At 49.7% G+C, this 16,688-nt stretch overlaps 1 protein-coding gene across 2 annotated transcripts in view; it reads right to left on the reverse strand.

Moving 5' to 3' along the window:
• The window catches only part of FZR1 (fizzy and cell division cycle 20 related 1), a 40,890-nt gene that overhangs the window by 8,022 nt on the left and 16,180 nt on the right, over positions 1 to 16,688 (reverse strand). For both annotated transcript variants that reach the window (XM_054013536.1, XM_054013537.1), the window contains exons 3-10: positions 8,149 to 8,274; positions 7,744 to 7,807; positions 7,341 to 7,468; positions 6,685 to 6,767; positions 2,972 to 3,155; positions 2,669 to 2,734; positions 938 to 1,040; positions 64 to 248 (exon numbers count right to left, since the gene is read on the reverse strand). In XM_054013536.1, coding sequence (XP_053869511.1) covers positions 64 to 248; positions 938 to 1,040; positions 2,669 to 2,734; positions 2,972 to 3,155; positions 6,685 to 6,767; positions 7,341 to 7,468; positions 7,744 to 7,807; positions 8,149 to 8,274 — 939 coding nt within the window. The remainder of the gene's footprint in view (positions 1 to 63; positions 249 to 937; positions 1,041 to 2,668; positions 2,735 to 2,971; positions 3,156 to 6,684; positions 6,768 to 7,340; positions 7,469 to 7,743; positions 7,808 to 8,148; positions 8,275 to 16,688) is intronic.

Genomic DNA, 16,688 nt, shown 5'->3' on the forward strand with positions numbered 1-16,688 from the left:
AGATTGGGAGTGCAGGTTCAGAGACAAGGCCAAGGCCCACACCCACAGTAATCAGTACTATACCTTGTTATCATTGCCACCCGACGCTAGGAGTTGGTGGTCTGTGGACCACTTCAGCCCACACACCTCCTGCCTGTGGCCCTGAAGCCGTCGCTCAGACTGTAGTGGGGGGGTCCGGATGTCTCTCTGAAGGATCATTCTGTCCCGACTGCCGGAAGAAAGCTGGTCTGCATTCCATGCCAAAGCACCTGTAATGCACGCAAAGGAACAGAGTGAGAATTCCAGGCAGCTGTCAGTGCAGGATTCCTGGGGGTAAGTATCAAGCCACTATAACCAGAGGATGACTAAACAAATCTCGTCTTGAGCAACTTTTGTTGGAAGATCAAAAAGCTTTTTACATACAAAAACCCTATGGGAGTTCATATTACACCCACTTTACAGCTGGGTAAACTGAGGCACGAGTGGTGTAACAACTTGCGTGAGGTCATCAGAACTCATGAGGAGTCCCAACCCCTGACACGGTCACCAATTCACACTGCCTACTTGTAAAAGCTAGTCCCTGAAAAGCAGGATGAACTGGAATCCTCAAGCAGCCAGCCTGGAGGGTTGAATGTCATTGGTTTCAACAAGGTGCATTAACAGGACACACCTAGGATGTCTCATCACACAACACCCTCCACAACTGTATGTGGCGATGACTCATAGTATCACCACTCCCAAGAGCAGGCCAGTGCAATTTTAAAGGACTCTTTAAAAAAAGCTATTTCATAGAAGGCTTGGGGAAGGAGTGGTGTGTGGGGGTGGAGTGACCATTCCCACACTCCCTTTTGGATCATAAATGATAGCAACACTGCACTATTAACATGGCCTTAAGGGATCCCTCGTCTACATTAGCAAATGGTAAACTTCAGCCCTCTTGCTTACTGTTCTTCCTTACCCACTCTGGCTGTGTGACCCTCAAGCATGGATAATTTCTTCCCTGCAGCTGCGTCCCAGATCTGTACAAAGCCCTTGTGAGTTCCAACTGCTACCAGGTTCCCCTAAATACACAAAAAGAAAACTTGAAATCAATAAAGTCAATAAGTAAACGTACAAAGAGATCCAAGAGCCGCACAACAGATTCCGAGGGCTTGTCTTCACTACAGAGGTAAGCTGACCTAAGTAACACTACTCCAGCTACATGAATAATGTAGCTGGAGTCGATGTACCTTAGGTCGACTTACCCTGGTGTCTTCACTGCGCTGTGTCGACAGGAGACGCTCTCCGGTTGACTTCCCTTACTCCCGGGATCGACTGGAGAGCGCTCTGCTGTCGATTTAGCAGGTCTTCGCTAGACCCTCTAAATCGATCCCCACTGCATCAATTGCAGCAGTGTCAATCTCCCCATAGTGAAGACCAGCCCTCAGTCCCAAAAAGGCAAAGGGAGGGGGAGGAGTATCATCTCTGGAGACTACACATCTTGTAAGATCTGTCCTGCTCAAAAGGAACTCCATCTGTTAATCAGCAATGAGTTGAATGAAGATGCAATTTCTGCAATACCTTAACACACAACTATTAAAAGATCTACTGTAGAAATGAAAACTGAAAAGTATCAATAGATCCTTTTAAAGATAGATAATATTGGCACTTCTTTATAGAGCACCTTTTTCCCTAGGCCCTCTAAGATTTTTATAATCATTACCTAATTGCATCTTTTTTACACACCCCCAGACCCCAAGATGTTTTAACAGATAGGGTAAACTGAGGCACATGCATTAAGTGACTTGGGCAACATCATACAGTGAGCTATTGGTAGAGTCGGAAACAGAACCCCGGAGGCAGTCTTGACTCCTTGTTTTCCACTCTAAACTCCATGTGAGTGCTTGCTAAAGGGACAGCGAATACCTGTCCACTAGCTATTGGTTTAAACAGGATGGGGGATGTTGCTGAATTCCTTTGCAATGGGATACATCACTTTGGCCTCAACCAACCAGCCAGGCAGGATTTCATGGCACTACACAGAACATCAAACAGAGCACCTGGGGGTTCTGCCTCACAGAAGGCTTTTTTAGCAGGATGCTGGGCTCTTTTACCCCAAGCCTTCCCTGGAACGAGGAAGACAAAACTGGCAGGATAGGAATACGGAGAGGAATTAGAGCAAAGACACTAAGCACAAGAGTTCATGCATGGCATCTTTCCAGAACAAGCAGTAGCCCGTAACCTCGTTCTAAGAGCACTGCCAGGGAGCTGCACTGCAGCAGTGGCACAGGGTGTTCAAGAGCACGGCTCGCTCACAGACAGATATATTTGTGGTCAACGTCGGAGGCAGTTCTACACTCACAGACCAGTCCACGTCCATGCCTGCTATCCTGCTATGTAGGCAAGGTGCTTTTTTTGGTGTGGGTGGGGGGTCTGGAGGAACACACCTCAAGTGCATACATCTTAGGCTTTAACAAAAAAGTAGAGAGAAATGCTCTTCGGTATCTCGACTGAGGTCATGTGTTGCTCACTGAACTCAATCTAGGTGGTTCTCACTCCAGCGTGAGACGTGTATTCCTATCAGCTAAGGAGTGTCTCTAGTGACATACGGAGGATCAGATGTTCTGAAATGTTGAGTTCTTACAAATGCAACTGAAGTTAACAGGAGCTTTGGGTGCTTAGCATCTCTGTGTGGTAGTATTATACTGACCCGTTCTGACCAGCCCACTGATGTCACAGAATCGCCTTCCACAGACAGATCACACAACCGGGTCACCTTGAAAAGTAGGAAATAAGATGGAAATTAGGACTAAAGAGGCATACTAGGAGATTAGTTGCCTAGCAGATTAGGTATTTGGAACTAAGAGCACTAGTACATTGCACCGCACAGATGGTACATTCCAGGGTACTGGATTAAGTACTGCAGCAGAATATGAAACACAAAGGCTGATCCAACTGACCCGCAGTCCATTTTACTTTCTCCCATAGCAGCAAAGAAAGGGCCAGGCCTTACCTGGCTAGTGCAAGCACTCCATAGGTAAACACAGGTACCGAGGCCAACACTGAGAACATTGAGAGAAGACCAGTCCACTAGGTTCAGGTAGAAGTCATCCTGCAGCTCTGGAGCATCCAGCACTTTGAAAGGAATCTTGGAGATTTTTCTTGTTGGTTTTCGAGGTGATCTTAGCAATTTCTGACTGTTCACACAAAGAGAGACGGGATTGTTTTATGAGGCTTTGAAGGTACAAAGATTTAGAGAAATTCCTACTGTTTTGATCACTGCCTTTCTACAGAACTGTAGAGATTGAAAGAGATAGCACTGTTCCCTCAGTGCTGCCACCCTCCTGAGGTGAGCAGCTAGAGGGAAGCAATGGGCACAAAATGAAAAAGAGGACAGCTGCCCATAGCAAAGCTACCCTGTGAACTGAGCCAGTGAGGGTTAAGCAATCAGCAGGCTAAGTGACCCAAAATCAATCCTTAATACTACATTAGAGGAGTACTGAAATGGTAAACAGGGCTATTTCTTGTAGATCATTATCAAAGCCATGTTAAGTAGACTTAGGCTTTGTCTACACTAGCACCTTTGTCCATCAGGAGTGTGGAAATAGCCTTAATTTTTTTAAATGTAAACCTATATTGTCAGAGAATTAGAAGTAGATACTAACTGTATTTGTCTGTGTTTATCTATATCTGTTAACTTTATCAATGTGATCTAATTAGCTTGTAGATAATAAACTTCTGTTCTGGTTGTTACTATATTCTATTGATTCAGAGATCAAAAAGGAATGTTAACATTTAGAGGAAAATTGCGGTGTACTAATATCATTACTACAAACTTCAAAGAGAAAGGTAGACAGACTGTCTATGAACTGCTTGAATGGTTAATTACCTTATGCTAATGAATGCAGCTAGTTACTAGTGTGTGACTAAGGAATAGAGATTTACTTCAAAGCAACAATAGGTATTGCGTATCCTTCATCCAAGAATGCCTGCTGTGATGTTTGCTGTCAAGATGCTAGAAAACTATAAAAACTCTAGGGCCTGAAACTTTTTATCTCAGATCTGCTCAAACTTCGGGGATGTTCAAGTCACAAGACTGAGGTCTCCAGGTATGCCCTGGACTATCCTTACAAATTCTCATGGAAGAATTTGAACTGATTCTAAAAGGACTTTTACAAATGAGCAGCTCGCCATCTCTGCTATGAAACTGACCCGAGAACTTTATTCATATCTTACTCTGGGGGAATCCTGCGCTACTCCGCATGTGCATAATTCATGACATTTCTAATTGTTTTAGCAGAAAAAAGCTTCTGCTGAAATGTTGCTGCAGTCCCACCTGTTTCCCACCAGAGGGCACTGTGGCAATAGACCAAAACAGCAGCTCCTGGCTAGCTAGGGAAGAGAAAGAGCCTGCCTTCTTCACAGTGACTGTCAGGTCAGGTCAGGAGACAGGGACTATGGGGAGACAGACAGCATGGGTGCTGGGGGTGGTCTGACAGGGGCTCATAAGGGTTAGTGGGTGACAGACTGGGGCAGGGGCTGAATGGGAGTGGAGGCACAGGGCCACTGGGGAGGGAGGTGCAGTGGGATGGGGGGAGGTGGTGTCTGAGTGGGGGTGGAGGGACACGTGGACAGGAGGTGCAGGAACACACGGGGCAGATGTGCCTGACTGAATAGGAGAGGCTAGGAGTCAGCCAGGGTCTACATGGGGGAAGCTCCCTAACAATCCCTCCTTGCCTCCCCCCCCCCCCACAAAAAAAAACCTGTTCCATACTTTTCCCACCCATACCCCAACAACCCTCCAAGTTCACACCCAGGCTCCTTCCCAGCAATTTACTGCCTCTCTCTTAGCTACTCCGTTATCCCTAACTCCCCTAAGCCTTTGCACTGCTTCTGAGGGGTGCGGGAAATACAGTTCTGTATTGTAGTTTAAATGAATTACTACTCAGAGTTCTGTATTAATATGCCTAGTAAGGAATCTATTTTTCAAAAAACATTTCCTGACTCTTTTTTGTTGTCTGTATTGTTAAACACATACTTGCTGACAGGTATTTTGAAATAAATGACCAAAAATAACTGAAACTGGTGTGATTATATTGTGTTATTTTGACAAATAAAATATGCAGAATTTTAAAATACTGTGCACATAATTTTTAATTTGGGGGAGAATTCCCCCAGGAGTAATATCATTATACGTACCGATCTTTTAACCATAGCAACTGTCTTTTTTTTTTTTTATAAAACTTTAATTAATTAATAAGAATTGGCTATAAGAATGTATTTGGGTAAGATCTGAAGTATTAACTAACCTGGTGGGTAATGTGTCTGGTCTCTTGGGATTGGTAGAACTTTATATGTAGTGAATAAGATTTTAAGTAATCCTCACTATATTAGATTTGGCTGTCCACGTGGGAGCCCAGAGCTGGATTGCTTAAGGGGAACTGTGTTTCAGCTTCTGGGTAACCAGTGTGGTATTACAGAAGCTATTTTGTTACTGGCTTGGAGAATCTAATTATAAGAATAAACCATCAGTTTTGGGGATCGTCTGCCCCATCCTTTGCAGTTTGCCCTGACTGAGGCGATCTCCGTGTGGCCCCTCCAGTGACCATAGCCACATGCCCAAAAAGGGGAGGCCACTTAATAACACTCCTGATATTAACAACTTCTGGTTAATAGCAACATTTTGCTGGGAACCAATCCTGTCTCATTAGACTACAATGTTAATGGGATTCAGATACTAACAGGCATGCTGCTTTTTGACAGCCTTTTGACATGCTTTTCTGGCTGCAGCCTGCCAATCTGCCTGCTGTTTGGGAGGAGGATGCCGGGCTTTTCATGGGAGCAGGAGCGTGGGGGTCCAAGGGGCTGCACGGTACCACTGTGCTCTCCAGGCTGTGCCCTGCCCTGGTACCAGAGGCCCAGGCTTGGCACGTCCCAGTGCTTCCTTCCCTGACTAGCCCTGCAAACCTGCCTTCGGGGATGTGGCAGGGAAGAGAGCACTGGGACATGCCGAGCACCAGCCACAGGCAGGTTTAGAGAGCTGCAGCATGGGAATGCATATCCCAGTGCTGGCTAGAGCCTCCCAAACCTCCCCCCCAATTCCCTGCCACAGCCTCCCCTCCCAGCACTGCCTTCCCTGGCATTGCCTTTCGCTTACCGGCAGCCTCTGGATAATAACAGCAGTTGCTGGGAACTGAGAGATTGCTAACAAGTGGAATCTACTATATTTCTAGGGCTGTTTGCACAGAGACAAGATCCTTGCTCCTTAGGTGTCTGAGTACTCCTGCTGCCCACTTCCCCTCCTGAAATCCCATAGCTGTACAGCAGGGGTCAGCAACCTTTCAGAAGTGCTGGGCCAAGTCTTCATTTAGTCACTCTGATTTAAGGTTTCGCGTGCCAGTCATACATTTTAACATTTTTAGAAGGTTTCTTTCTCTAAGTCTATAATATATAACTAAACTATTGTTGTATGTAAAAGTAAATAAGGTTTTTAAAATGTTTAAGAAGTTTCATTTAAAATTAAATTAAAATGTAGAGCCCCCCCAGACCGATGGCCAGGACCCAGACAGTGTGAGTGCCACTGAAAATCAGCTTGCATGCCGCCTTCGGCACGCATGCCATAGGTTGCCTACCCCTGCTGTACAGCAACCAATTATAACATTAGTCAGAGAGCTCCTTAAGAACCCCAGCCCCCATTTTTCCCCACCCACAGGTAGCCAGCATTACCTTTTGTTGCTGACAGGTGACAGGGAATATGGGGAGACCTCATTGCCATCATCTGGACTGGAGCGTTTGGTGCTGAGCGAGTACTGCACAAAGAAGAAAGCATTGGATACAAAAACCCCACACAGTACAGGTCCTGACGTGCCAGAGGTTTACAAGATCACCTACAATGTAATTAATTAACATACATTACCTAGGCAGAGGTCCCTCCAAAACCCTGCATTGTGGTGGCCCCACTGTGTTTTACTTTACAGTTCCTTCCCTTAAAGATTCCTTTAAATCTTGCTCTACAGCAATACTGAGCAACTAATTTCTGTTGAATCTCAAAACCTCTCCTTCATTTAGGGAACACATCAAGACCATGTGTTAACTTGCCCACATCCTTTCCAAAACAGTCTTTCAAACCCTCGGTCATAATTCAGGAAAGAAGGATTTCTGCAGCAAGCAGCAGTTTCTCATGCTGTCTGTGGACAGTGTCCACTGGATTTTGTTACTAATACAACCCACACTGGTCATTCCATACTATTGATGACTCATTTTAAACCTTGGCTAGACTTCTTAATATAGCTATTACACTATGCACCTGCTAGCATATTTGAGGAGTGTCCAACTCCCCTCGCATGAGCAATGCGGACCGATGCATTGCTAGCCAAACTTACCGTGAAGAGGCTCTTCTTCTCTGGCGTGGATGGCTGCAGTCTCCTGTCCTCGGTCTGCGGGTCCTGCACTTTCTCAATCCCTGCTCCCAGTAGTTCGTTCTTTAGCAAGGCTGAGTAAGCAAGGCCATCTGTACGAACATACAAACGAGCTCTTGAGCAGAGTCTCCTACGCTAGTGGTTCTCAACCGGGGTACGCTGTGGTCTTGCAGGGGGGTACGTCAACTCATCTGAATGGGCTGTGAAGACCAAGTTATATTCCCTGTGATGATGCCTCCAGGTCAGGGCTGTGGCCCAATAGCTAGGGCAGCAAGCGAGATGCTTGCACTGCTGTTGCCCATGCTATGACTTCAGTGTCAAATCAAAAGCTAGACACAAAGGAACAAGTGGGACAAAACACATCTACCTTTGCCATTGTCTGAGGTAGCATCCTTTGCTTTTCTGTTTTGACTTGGTGACTTTTCGTTTTCCTAGAGGGGGGAAAATATATGCTAACAAACACTCCAGTCACTGCAAACAAAGATCTCACAACCTTCACTTTTCTTCCCCCCCCCCCCCCCAGTAATGGGAAAAGCACCACCATCTTGAAAAATCTGCAGCAATCGATTGTGATGCTGAGGCATCAAATAGTGAAGCAGCAAAAGAGATGGAGAGCAGAAGGTGAAGCAGTGGGGAGCGGAGGGGGAAGGTAATACTCTACTAGTCCTCTGAAGTAGTTTTCCTGCCAAACAAACTTCTTTAACTCTGTGCAAACTCCCCCATCCTGCTAAGAAAAATACCTTGTGCTGTGTAACTCGGGGGTAATACTCACATTTATTCTGTGGAAGTTAATGCTCCAGTTGGCCCCAGCTCTTGAGGGAATGAAACGGTCTCCATGTTTACTGGGGGAGGACATTGGAGAGTTGGAAGGTGTCAGTGTTCGTCTCATCTCAACTACCTGAAGTTTAAAAAGTTACATATGGAGAAACACTGCAAGAACCAGGCAGGAAAAGTGTTGGATCACAGTGGGCTCTGAAAGGCAGACTCCAGAAATCTGCTTTCATTAGGGTCAAATAAACCTGGAATGACAGAACACACGGTTTGTCACCTTACAACCCTAGTAAGCACTCCTTACACAGGCACAATTCCCACTGACAAGTGCTAACAGGAGCACTTAAAGAACCTGTCTCTTCACATGCTCCCTCTCAACAGTGGAGATCAGCTGGTATGCTCTTGCCAATGGTCCCGAGGTTTGAAATCTGGGCAGCTGGAGGCAGGGCACTGTGAGGTATTGGCATGACTGGTATCCCTTCCCCTGTTGGTCTGAAAGACCCAAATATTAGCAATTCAGCCCTCACATAAACATACAGTGTATTGTACCTTATAAGAATATTGCACACACAAAACACGTGCTAGTTAAGGTTGCAAGCACTCAGCGCGATCTTTTTTCTGTCCTTCCAGAACGGGAGGGTGTTGACCCCTGAGAGTCCCGCAGGGAGATTTCAGTACCTTGCTCCTCCCTAAGCCTTTTGGCCAGTGTGATCTCTGCCATACCCAGGCTGCTGCCGTGTATGCCAAGGGCGCCGCAGCGTACGAACAGGAGTTTGGAGTGGGTGTGTGCGCACTGAAGACAGCAGGTTTTATTAAGGTCAGATAAGTACAGCAATGCTTCCAAGTCCTCTTGGCATTCCTATGGGAGCAGAGTCATGGCTGCTGTGTTGTGTGGGAAAATGTCACCTTAACACTACTTCCTAATTTTCTAACATTTGTTTGTTTTCTCCATAATGCTAATGTTCTTGTAGGGGGTGAATAAAGGGACCTTTATATTTCTTGGTTTTGCTAGAGATAGTGTGTGTAATCCAGAAATATCCCTTCAGTGTGCATTCAGCATCGAACCTAGATCAATTACATCAAGTAGAATCTCTGCAGGACTACAGTTAAGTGTGTATTTTAAGATCTTAGTAATGGCAAAAGATATTATGGAGTTCGTAGCAGATATGACCAGAACTAATATACGAATCCTCCTGTGGGAATTTTATTTCAGTTAAAAGCCATTTACGTGCATCATGTCAGCTGAGGACGCGTTCCAAGACTCAGTAAGATATGGAGATCAAGACCACGGTCTTTAGACTATTTACACACTTTACCCAAGGCAAAGAAAGCAAGAACAGTGAAATACCAACATAAGTGGATGACATGGATTAGACCAGAGATCGGCAACCTTTGGCACGCGGCTTGCCAGGGTAAGCACCCAGGCAAGCTGGGCCGGTTTGTTTACCTGCCACATCCGCAGGTTCGGCCGATCGCGGCTCCACTGGCCGCGGTTCATCGCTCTAGGCCAGTGGGGGCTGCGGGAAGTGGTGTGGGACAAGGGATGTGCTAGCTGCTGCTTCCCACAGCCCACATTGGCCTGGAGCTGTGAACCGTGCCCAGTGGGAGCCGCGATCAGCCAAACCTGTGGATGTGGCAGGTAAACAAACCGGCCCGGCCCGCCAGGGTGCTTACCCTGGCAAGCAGAGGGCCAAAGGTTGCCGATCCCTGGATTAGACTGTGTCACAGGCTTGTAACGATTTGAAGGCCTATCCACGTAGAGACAGAGGGTGCAATTTGGGGCCATGTCACAGCATACAAGGACATTAACACACTCGGGCTAGCTGGAGGACAATTCTCTCAGCACAGGTGTTGTGTAAGGAAGCTACAGGCCTCCCTGTAAGACCCACCACAGGGGGAAGTATTGCCAACCCCAACTGTCCAAACGTCATGAGATTGGTTTAAAAATCTGATAAAATTAAAATTTGTGCTTCTGGGTGCATTTGAGAGTTTTCTCTGCAAACATGAGAGTGAGAAACTTACTTTTTAAAAATATGAGCCAAGATTAATGTAATCACTTGTCTCCAGGAGCAGGGCTGTTAAGTAACACATCAAATATCACAAGTCTCACAATAAAATTACAAGAACTGGCAATACTGGGCACCATGGCATAGCACTATGGCGATTCAGGGTGGCACCACAGCATACAGTGCCCTTTGGGTCCAGCTGCTGAGCCTAACTTACCCCAGCTGCCATTTTAGGCCCCAGAGGCACCCCAAATCTGGGAGGCACAAAGGTGGATGAAAGTAACCTTTGACCCCCTTCCACTGGAATGCAATGCTTGGGCCACGCCTCTAAGGGGTACCACACAGTCTCTCCCAAAGGATTTCAGAAGAATATTTTACTTGCCTCACCGATCTATTAGAATTGTTTGAGGGGGTCAACAAACATGTGGACAAGGGTGAAGCAATGGATATTGTGGACTTGGACTTTCAGAAAGCCTTTGACAAGGTCCCTCACCAAAAGCTCTTAAGCAAAGTAAGCTGTCATGGGACAAGAGGGAAGGTCCTCTCATGGCTCAGTAACTGGTTAAAATATAGGAAACGGAGGGTAGGAATAAATGGTCACTTTTCAGAGTGGAGAGAGGTAAACAGAGGGGTCACCCAAGGAACCGTACTGGGATCAGTGCTGATCACCATATTCATAAATGATTCTAACAAAACAGTGAGGTGGCGAAGTTTTCAGATTATACAAAATTACGCAAGATTGTAATTCTTCACAGTTTTCTTTGGATTTAACTAAGGGACCTCACAAAACTGGGTGACGGGGCAACAAAATGGCAGATGAAATTCAATGTTGATAAATGAGAAGTAATGCACACTGGAAAACATTATCCCAACTATACATACAAAATGATGGGGTCTAAATTAGCTGTTACCACTCAAGAAAGATCTTGGAGTAATCAAATCATTGATAGTTCTCTGAAAACACCTGCTCAGTTTGCAGTGGCAGTCAAAAAAGCTAACAAAATGTTCGGAACCATTAAGGAAAGGGATCGATAAGATCATAATGCCACTATATAAATCCGTGGTACGCCCACACCTTGAATACTGAGTGTGGTTCTAGTTGGCCAACTCAAAGATATATTACAACTGGAAAATGTACAGAGAAGAGCAATACAAATGATTACGGATATGGATCAGCTTCCATATGAAGAGAGATTAAGACGACTGGGACTGTTTTAGAAAAGATGACTAAAGAGGGATAGGATAGACTCATGACTGGAGTGGAGAAAGTGAATACGGAAGCGTTATTTACCCCTTCACATAACTCAAGAAAGAACGGTTACTTACCTTCTGTAACTGTTGTTCTTCGAGATGTGTTGTTCACGTCCATTACACATTAGGTGTGCGCGCGCCGCGTGCATGGACGTCGGAAACTTTTTCCCTTAGCGGCTCCCGTCGGGCCGGCGGGGCCCCCACCTTCCCGCCAGAGCGGCGCCCCGCTCCAGGGTATATATATCCCTGCCGACCCGACCCCTTCGGTTCCTTCTTGCCGGAGACTCCGACAGAGGGGAAGGAGGGTGGGAAGTGTAATGGACGTGAACAACACATCTCGAAGAACAACAGTTACAGAAGGTAAGTAACCGTTCTTTCTTCTTCGAGTGATTGTTCACGTCCATTACACATTAGGTGATTCCCAAGCTTACCATTGGAGGTGGGTAGGAGTCAAGGTACAACTGACTGTAACACAGCCCGGCCGACCATCGCGTCCTCTCTGGTCTGATGATGGATCGCGTAATGGGCTGTGAACGTGTGTATGGACGACCAGGTGGCTGCCTTACAGATCTCCTGGATCGGGACCTGCGCCAAGTAGGCCATTGAGGACGCTTGGGCTCTAGTCGAATGGGCCCGGATCTCCGGGGCCGGAACATTGGCGAGCTCATAACAAGTGCGTATACAATGCACAATCCATGCCGACAAGCGCTGTGTCGAGATAGGCAAGCCTTTCATACGTTCCGCAATCGCAATGAACAGCTGGGGTGTTCTGCGGAACGACCTGGTCCGCTCCAGGTAAAATGCCAACGCCCTTCGGACATCCAGAGTATGTAGGCTGCGGTGGTGAGGATCCGTATGGGGTTTTGGAAAAAATACCGGTAGGCAAATGTCTTGCCCCATGTGAAACTGTGACACCACCTTTGGGAGGAATTTGGGGTGCGGCCTAAGTTGCACCTTATCTTTATGGTACACCGTATAGGGTGGTTCCGACGAGAGGGCCCTCAATTCCGATACCCGTCTGGCCGACGTGATGGCCACGAGAAACGCCACCTTCCACGAGAGGTGCGTGAGGGAGCAAGTGGCCAGGGGCTCAAAGGGAGGACTCATGAGTCTATTTAGGACTAGGTTCAGAGAACACGTCGGAACCGGCGGGCGTGAGTAGGGAAACACCCTTTCCAGCCCCTTGAGGAATCGGGCCACTGTGGGGTTGGAGAATACCGACACTCCCAACTCTCCCGGATGGAAAGCCGAAATAGCGGCTAAGTGAACTCTAATTGAGGCAGGCGCAAGCCCTTGATTCTTGAGGTGCAGTAAATAGTCCAAGATGGACGGAACCGAGGCCTGTAAAGGCTGTATGCGTTGAGGCTCACACCAGTGGGAGAACCTTTTCCACTTCGCCAGGTATGTTGCCCTTGTAGAGGGCTTCCTACTATTAAGGAGGATTTGCTGAACCTGGTGAGAGCACCTGTGTTCTGCATCGTTCAGCCAGAGAGATACCATGCCGTGAGATGAAGCGAAGACAGGTTCGGGTGGAGTAGGCGACCTTTGTCTTGCGTGACTAGGTCGCGATGGAGGGGAAGGGTGATTGGATCGGCTACGGACAGTTCCAGCAGGGACGTGAACCAATGCTGGCGAGGCCAGGCCGGGGCAATAAGTATGATCGTTGCCCTGTCCCTGCGGGTCTTGAGAAGAACCTTGTGTATAAGTGGAAATGGAGGGAAGGCATATTTTAGGCTCCCTCCCCATGGGATCATGAAAGCATCCGCTAATGATCCCGGGCTGAGGTTCTGGAACGAGCAGAACTGAGGGCATTGGCTGTTGTCCCTGGTGGCGAATAGATCCACCCGGGGAAACCCCCACCTCCGGAAGATCGAATGCAGGACGTCTCCTCTCAGTGCCCATTCGTGCATTCGATAAGATCGGCTGAGGCGGTCTGCTAAGCCGTTCTGAATTCCCGGAAGATACGTCGCGATGAGGTGTATCGCATGGGCTATACAGAAGTTCCATAATTGGAGTGCCTCGTGACAGAGGGGAGAAGACCGGGACCCGCCCTGCTTGTTTATATAGAACATGGCGGTAGTGTTGTCCGTCAGGACTGCCACGCTGTGACCTTTTAGGAAGGCGTGGAAGGTCTGGCAGGCGAGGCGAACCGCTCTTAGCTCCTTCAGATTGATGTGAAGCAGCTTGTCCTCTCCGGACCACAGCCCTTGGGTCCGCAGTTCCCCCAGGTGCGCCCCCCAGCCCATGTCTGATGCATCTGTCACTAACGTCAGAGTGGGTTGTGGGGCAGCAAAGGGGATCCCTTCGCATACCTGCTGGCGATCGAGCCACCAGCGTAGCGAGCTGAGCACCTGGTTCGGGATCGTGACTACTTGATCCAATGGGTCTCTGTTGGGGCGATGCGTGTGGGCGAACCACAACTGTAAATGCCGGAGTCTCAGCCGGGCATGTCTGACCACGTGCGTGCAAGCTGCCATATGCCCCAGAAGCTGCATGCAACACCTTGCCGTTGTCGTGGGAAATTTTTGGACCGAGCTTACGGCCCTGTGAATTGACATGAACCGTGCCTCTGGTAAACTCGCTCGCGCGGTTACCGAGGCCAGGGTAGCACCTATGAAGTCCAGCCTCTGTGTGGGGACTAACGTGGATTTCGGCACGTTGACCCGGAGGCCGAGCTTGTCGAACGTCTGCAAGGCCAGCGTCACGTGAGATCGGACCTCGGCCTCCGACCTGCCCGCGAGTAGCCAATCGTCCAGGTACGGGAACACACGCATCCTTCTTTTTCGAAGGAAGGCTGCTACCACGGACATGCACTTCGTAAACACCCGTGGAGCTGATGCCAGGCCGAAGGGCAGGACAGTAAATTGGAAATGGCGCTGGCTGACGACGAAGCGCAGAAAACGCCTGTGGGCCGGATTGATTGCGATGTGAAAATAGGCATCTTTCATATCGAGGGCAGCATACCAATCCCCCGGATCCAGGGATGGGATAATAGTTCCAAGGGAGACCATACGGAAGCGCTCTTTGATCAGAAACCTGTTTAGATCGCGCAGGTCCAAGATAGGACGAAGGCCCCCTTTCGCCTTGGGGATCAGGAAGTATCTGGAATAGAATCCTTTTCCCCTTAGGTCCAGAGGGACCTCTTCTACTGCTCCTGCAGCGAGAAGGGTCTGTACCTCCTGTATGAGGAGTTGCTCGTGAGAAGGGTCCCTGAAGAGGGACGGGGAAGGGGGATGGTAGGGAGGGGGCAAGGAAAACTGGAGGGTATAGCCCGCCTTCACTGTGCGCAGGACCCAGCGGTCCGATGTTATGTGCGACCAGGCCCGGTAGAATTGGGACAGACGGTCCTTGAAACCCAAAGGAGGATCCGGTATATGAAGTGGTACGCTGTCCTCGGGCATAGCTTCAAAAGCCTGGTTTATTTCCCGGCTGCGGCTTGCCCTGGCCGTGATTCTGGCCCTGGTTAGGCGTATTGTTACATCTCCGCCTGTTATCCCTGCCTCGACGGCGGTAAGGCTCGTGTCGGGGCCGAGGGTGGTAATGCCTTTGCGGCGGCTGGGGTTTGAAGGGCTTACGCTGCGTTACCGGCGTGTGCATACCCAACGACTTAAGGGTCGCTCGTGAGTCCTTAAGGCTATGTAGCTTGGCGTCCGTCTGGTCGGAAAACAAGCCCGAACCTTCAAACGGGAGGTCCTGCAGCGTGGTCTGCACCTCCGGCGGGAGACCTGAAGCCTGCAACCACGCCGAACGCCTCATCACGACTCCCGACGCGATTGTTCTAGCCGCAGCGTCGGCTGAGTCCAGTGCGGCCTGTAAAGAGGTCTTGGCCACTGCCATTCCCTCGTCCACCAGGGCCGTGAACTCCGGATGCGCGTCAGGTGGGAGGGAGTCCTTGAACTTGGCGACTGATGCCCAAGAGTTAAAATTGTGCCTGTTTAGAATCACCTGCTGATTGGCGATCCTCAGTTGCAGGCCCCCCGATGAATAGACTTTCCTCCCGAATAGGTCCAATCTCTTAGCTTCCTTGCCCTTGGGGGCAGGAGCTTGCTGGCCATGTCGCTCCCTTTCGTTGACCGCCGAGACCACCAGCGAACAGGGGGACGGATGTAGAAAGAGGAAGTCAAACCCTCTAGATGGGGCGAAGTATTTCCTCTCCACTCCCTTTGCAGTTGGCGCACTGGAGGCCGGTGTTTGCCACACCGTCTTATAGTTGGACTGTACTGTCCGTATAATCGGGAGAGCGACTCTGGAGGGGCCCTCTGGGCTCAGGATATCGACCATGGGGTCGTCCTGCTCTATGGTCTCCTCCGCTTGCAAGCCCAGATTGAGGGCTACCCGGCGGAGCAGGTCTTGGTGTGCCCGATGGTCAATCGGGGGAGGGCCGGACACCAGTGTGCCCGCTACCGCCTCATCTGGCGAGGAGGAAGAGGTCGGGGCCTTCTGCCCATCCTCATTGTCCTGCAATCCGGCATCAGCCAATTGCTCCTCTGCGGCCTGACCCGCCGCGTGGGATTGGGACGGTACCGTACTCGGTGCCGAGTCCACTCCTTCCCGCTCCGGTGGTCTAGAGACCGTTGCCTCCCTATACGATGGCGGACGGTGCCGCGGGGAGCGGGATCGGTACCGGGATGGCCCGGATCTCGAGGCTCCCGATGGGGGCTCTTGTTGATGGTAGGCCCAGGGTGTCCAGAATGGCCATTGGCTCGGCTGGCCCCATTGTGACTGACCGTAGTCCCTGCTGGCTTGTGACCTATGGGCATACCCGCCGTATTGGTCTGAGTCAGTCCCCGAGACCACAGACGGTGACCTGGAAGGCCACGGTGGGGCCGTGGGACGGTGCCGGTCCGGTCTTGGGGAGTAGCGCCTCCGCGACCAGGACCTGGAATGGCGCCTCGTCGACCTGGACCTGGAACGGTACCGGTGATCGCGGGACCGGGAACGGCTATGGCTGGTCGGCCTCGGGTAACGAGTCGCCGATGCTTCGCGGTGCCGACTCGTGCTCGGTTGCTGAGTCGGTGCCGGCCGTTTGTTGAAGCCCGACTGCTGCGGTGCTTCTTGCGCCGAGGGCAACCGGGAGTCCACCGAGGCGGAGCTCGACCGGGACCGGTCCCTGGAACGGTGCCGAGACGGCGACCGTGGTGGGCGCACCATCGCCGGCTTGCCTCTGCGCGGCAGCATAGGCGGGGTGCCTTCAGCGCGTGCCGGGGCCTCGACGGACAAGGCAATGAGGTCCTTAGCTGCCTCAAACGTGTCCGGAGTGGAGGGCTGTTCCACCAGTTCCTCC

The sequence above is a fragment of the Malaclemys terrapin genome, chromosome 24 (genome assembly GCF_027887155.1).
Source record: "Malaclemys terrapin pileata isolate rMalTer1 chromosome 24, rMalTer1.hap1, whole genome shotgun sequence".
In the NCBI taxonomy this organism is placed as follows: Eukaryota; Metazoa; Chordata; order Testudines; family Emydidae; genus Malaclemys; species Malaclemys terrapin.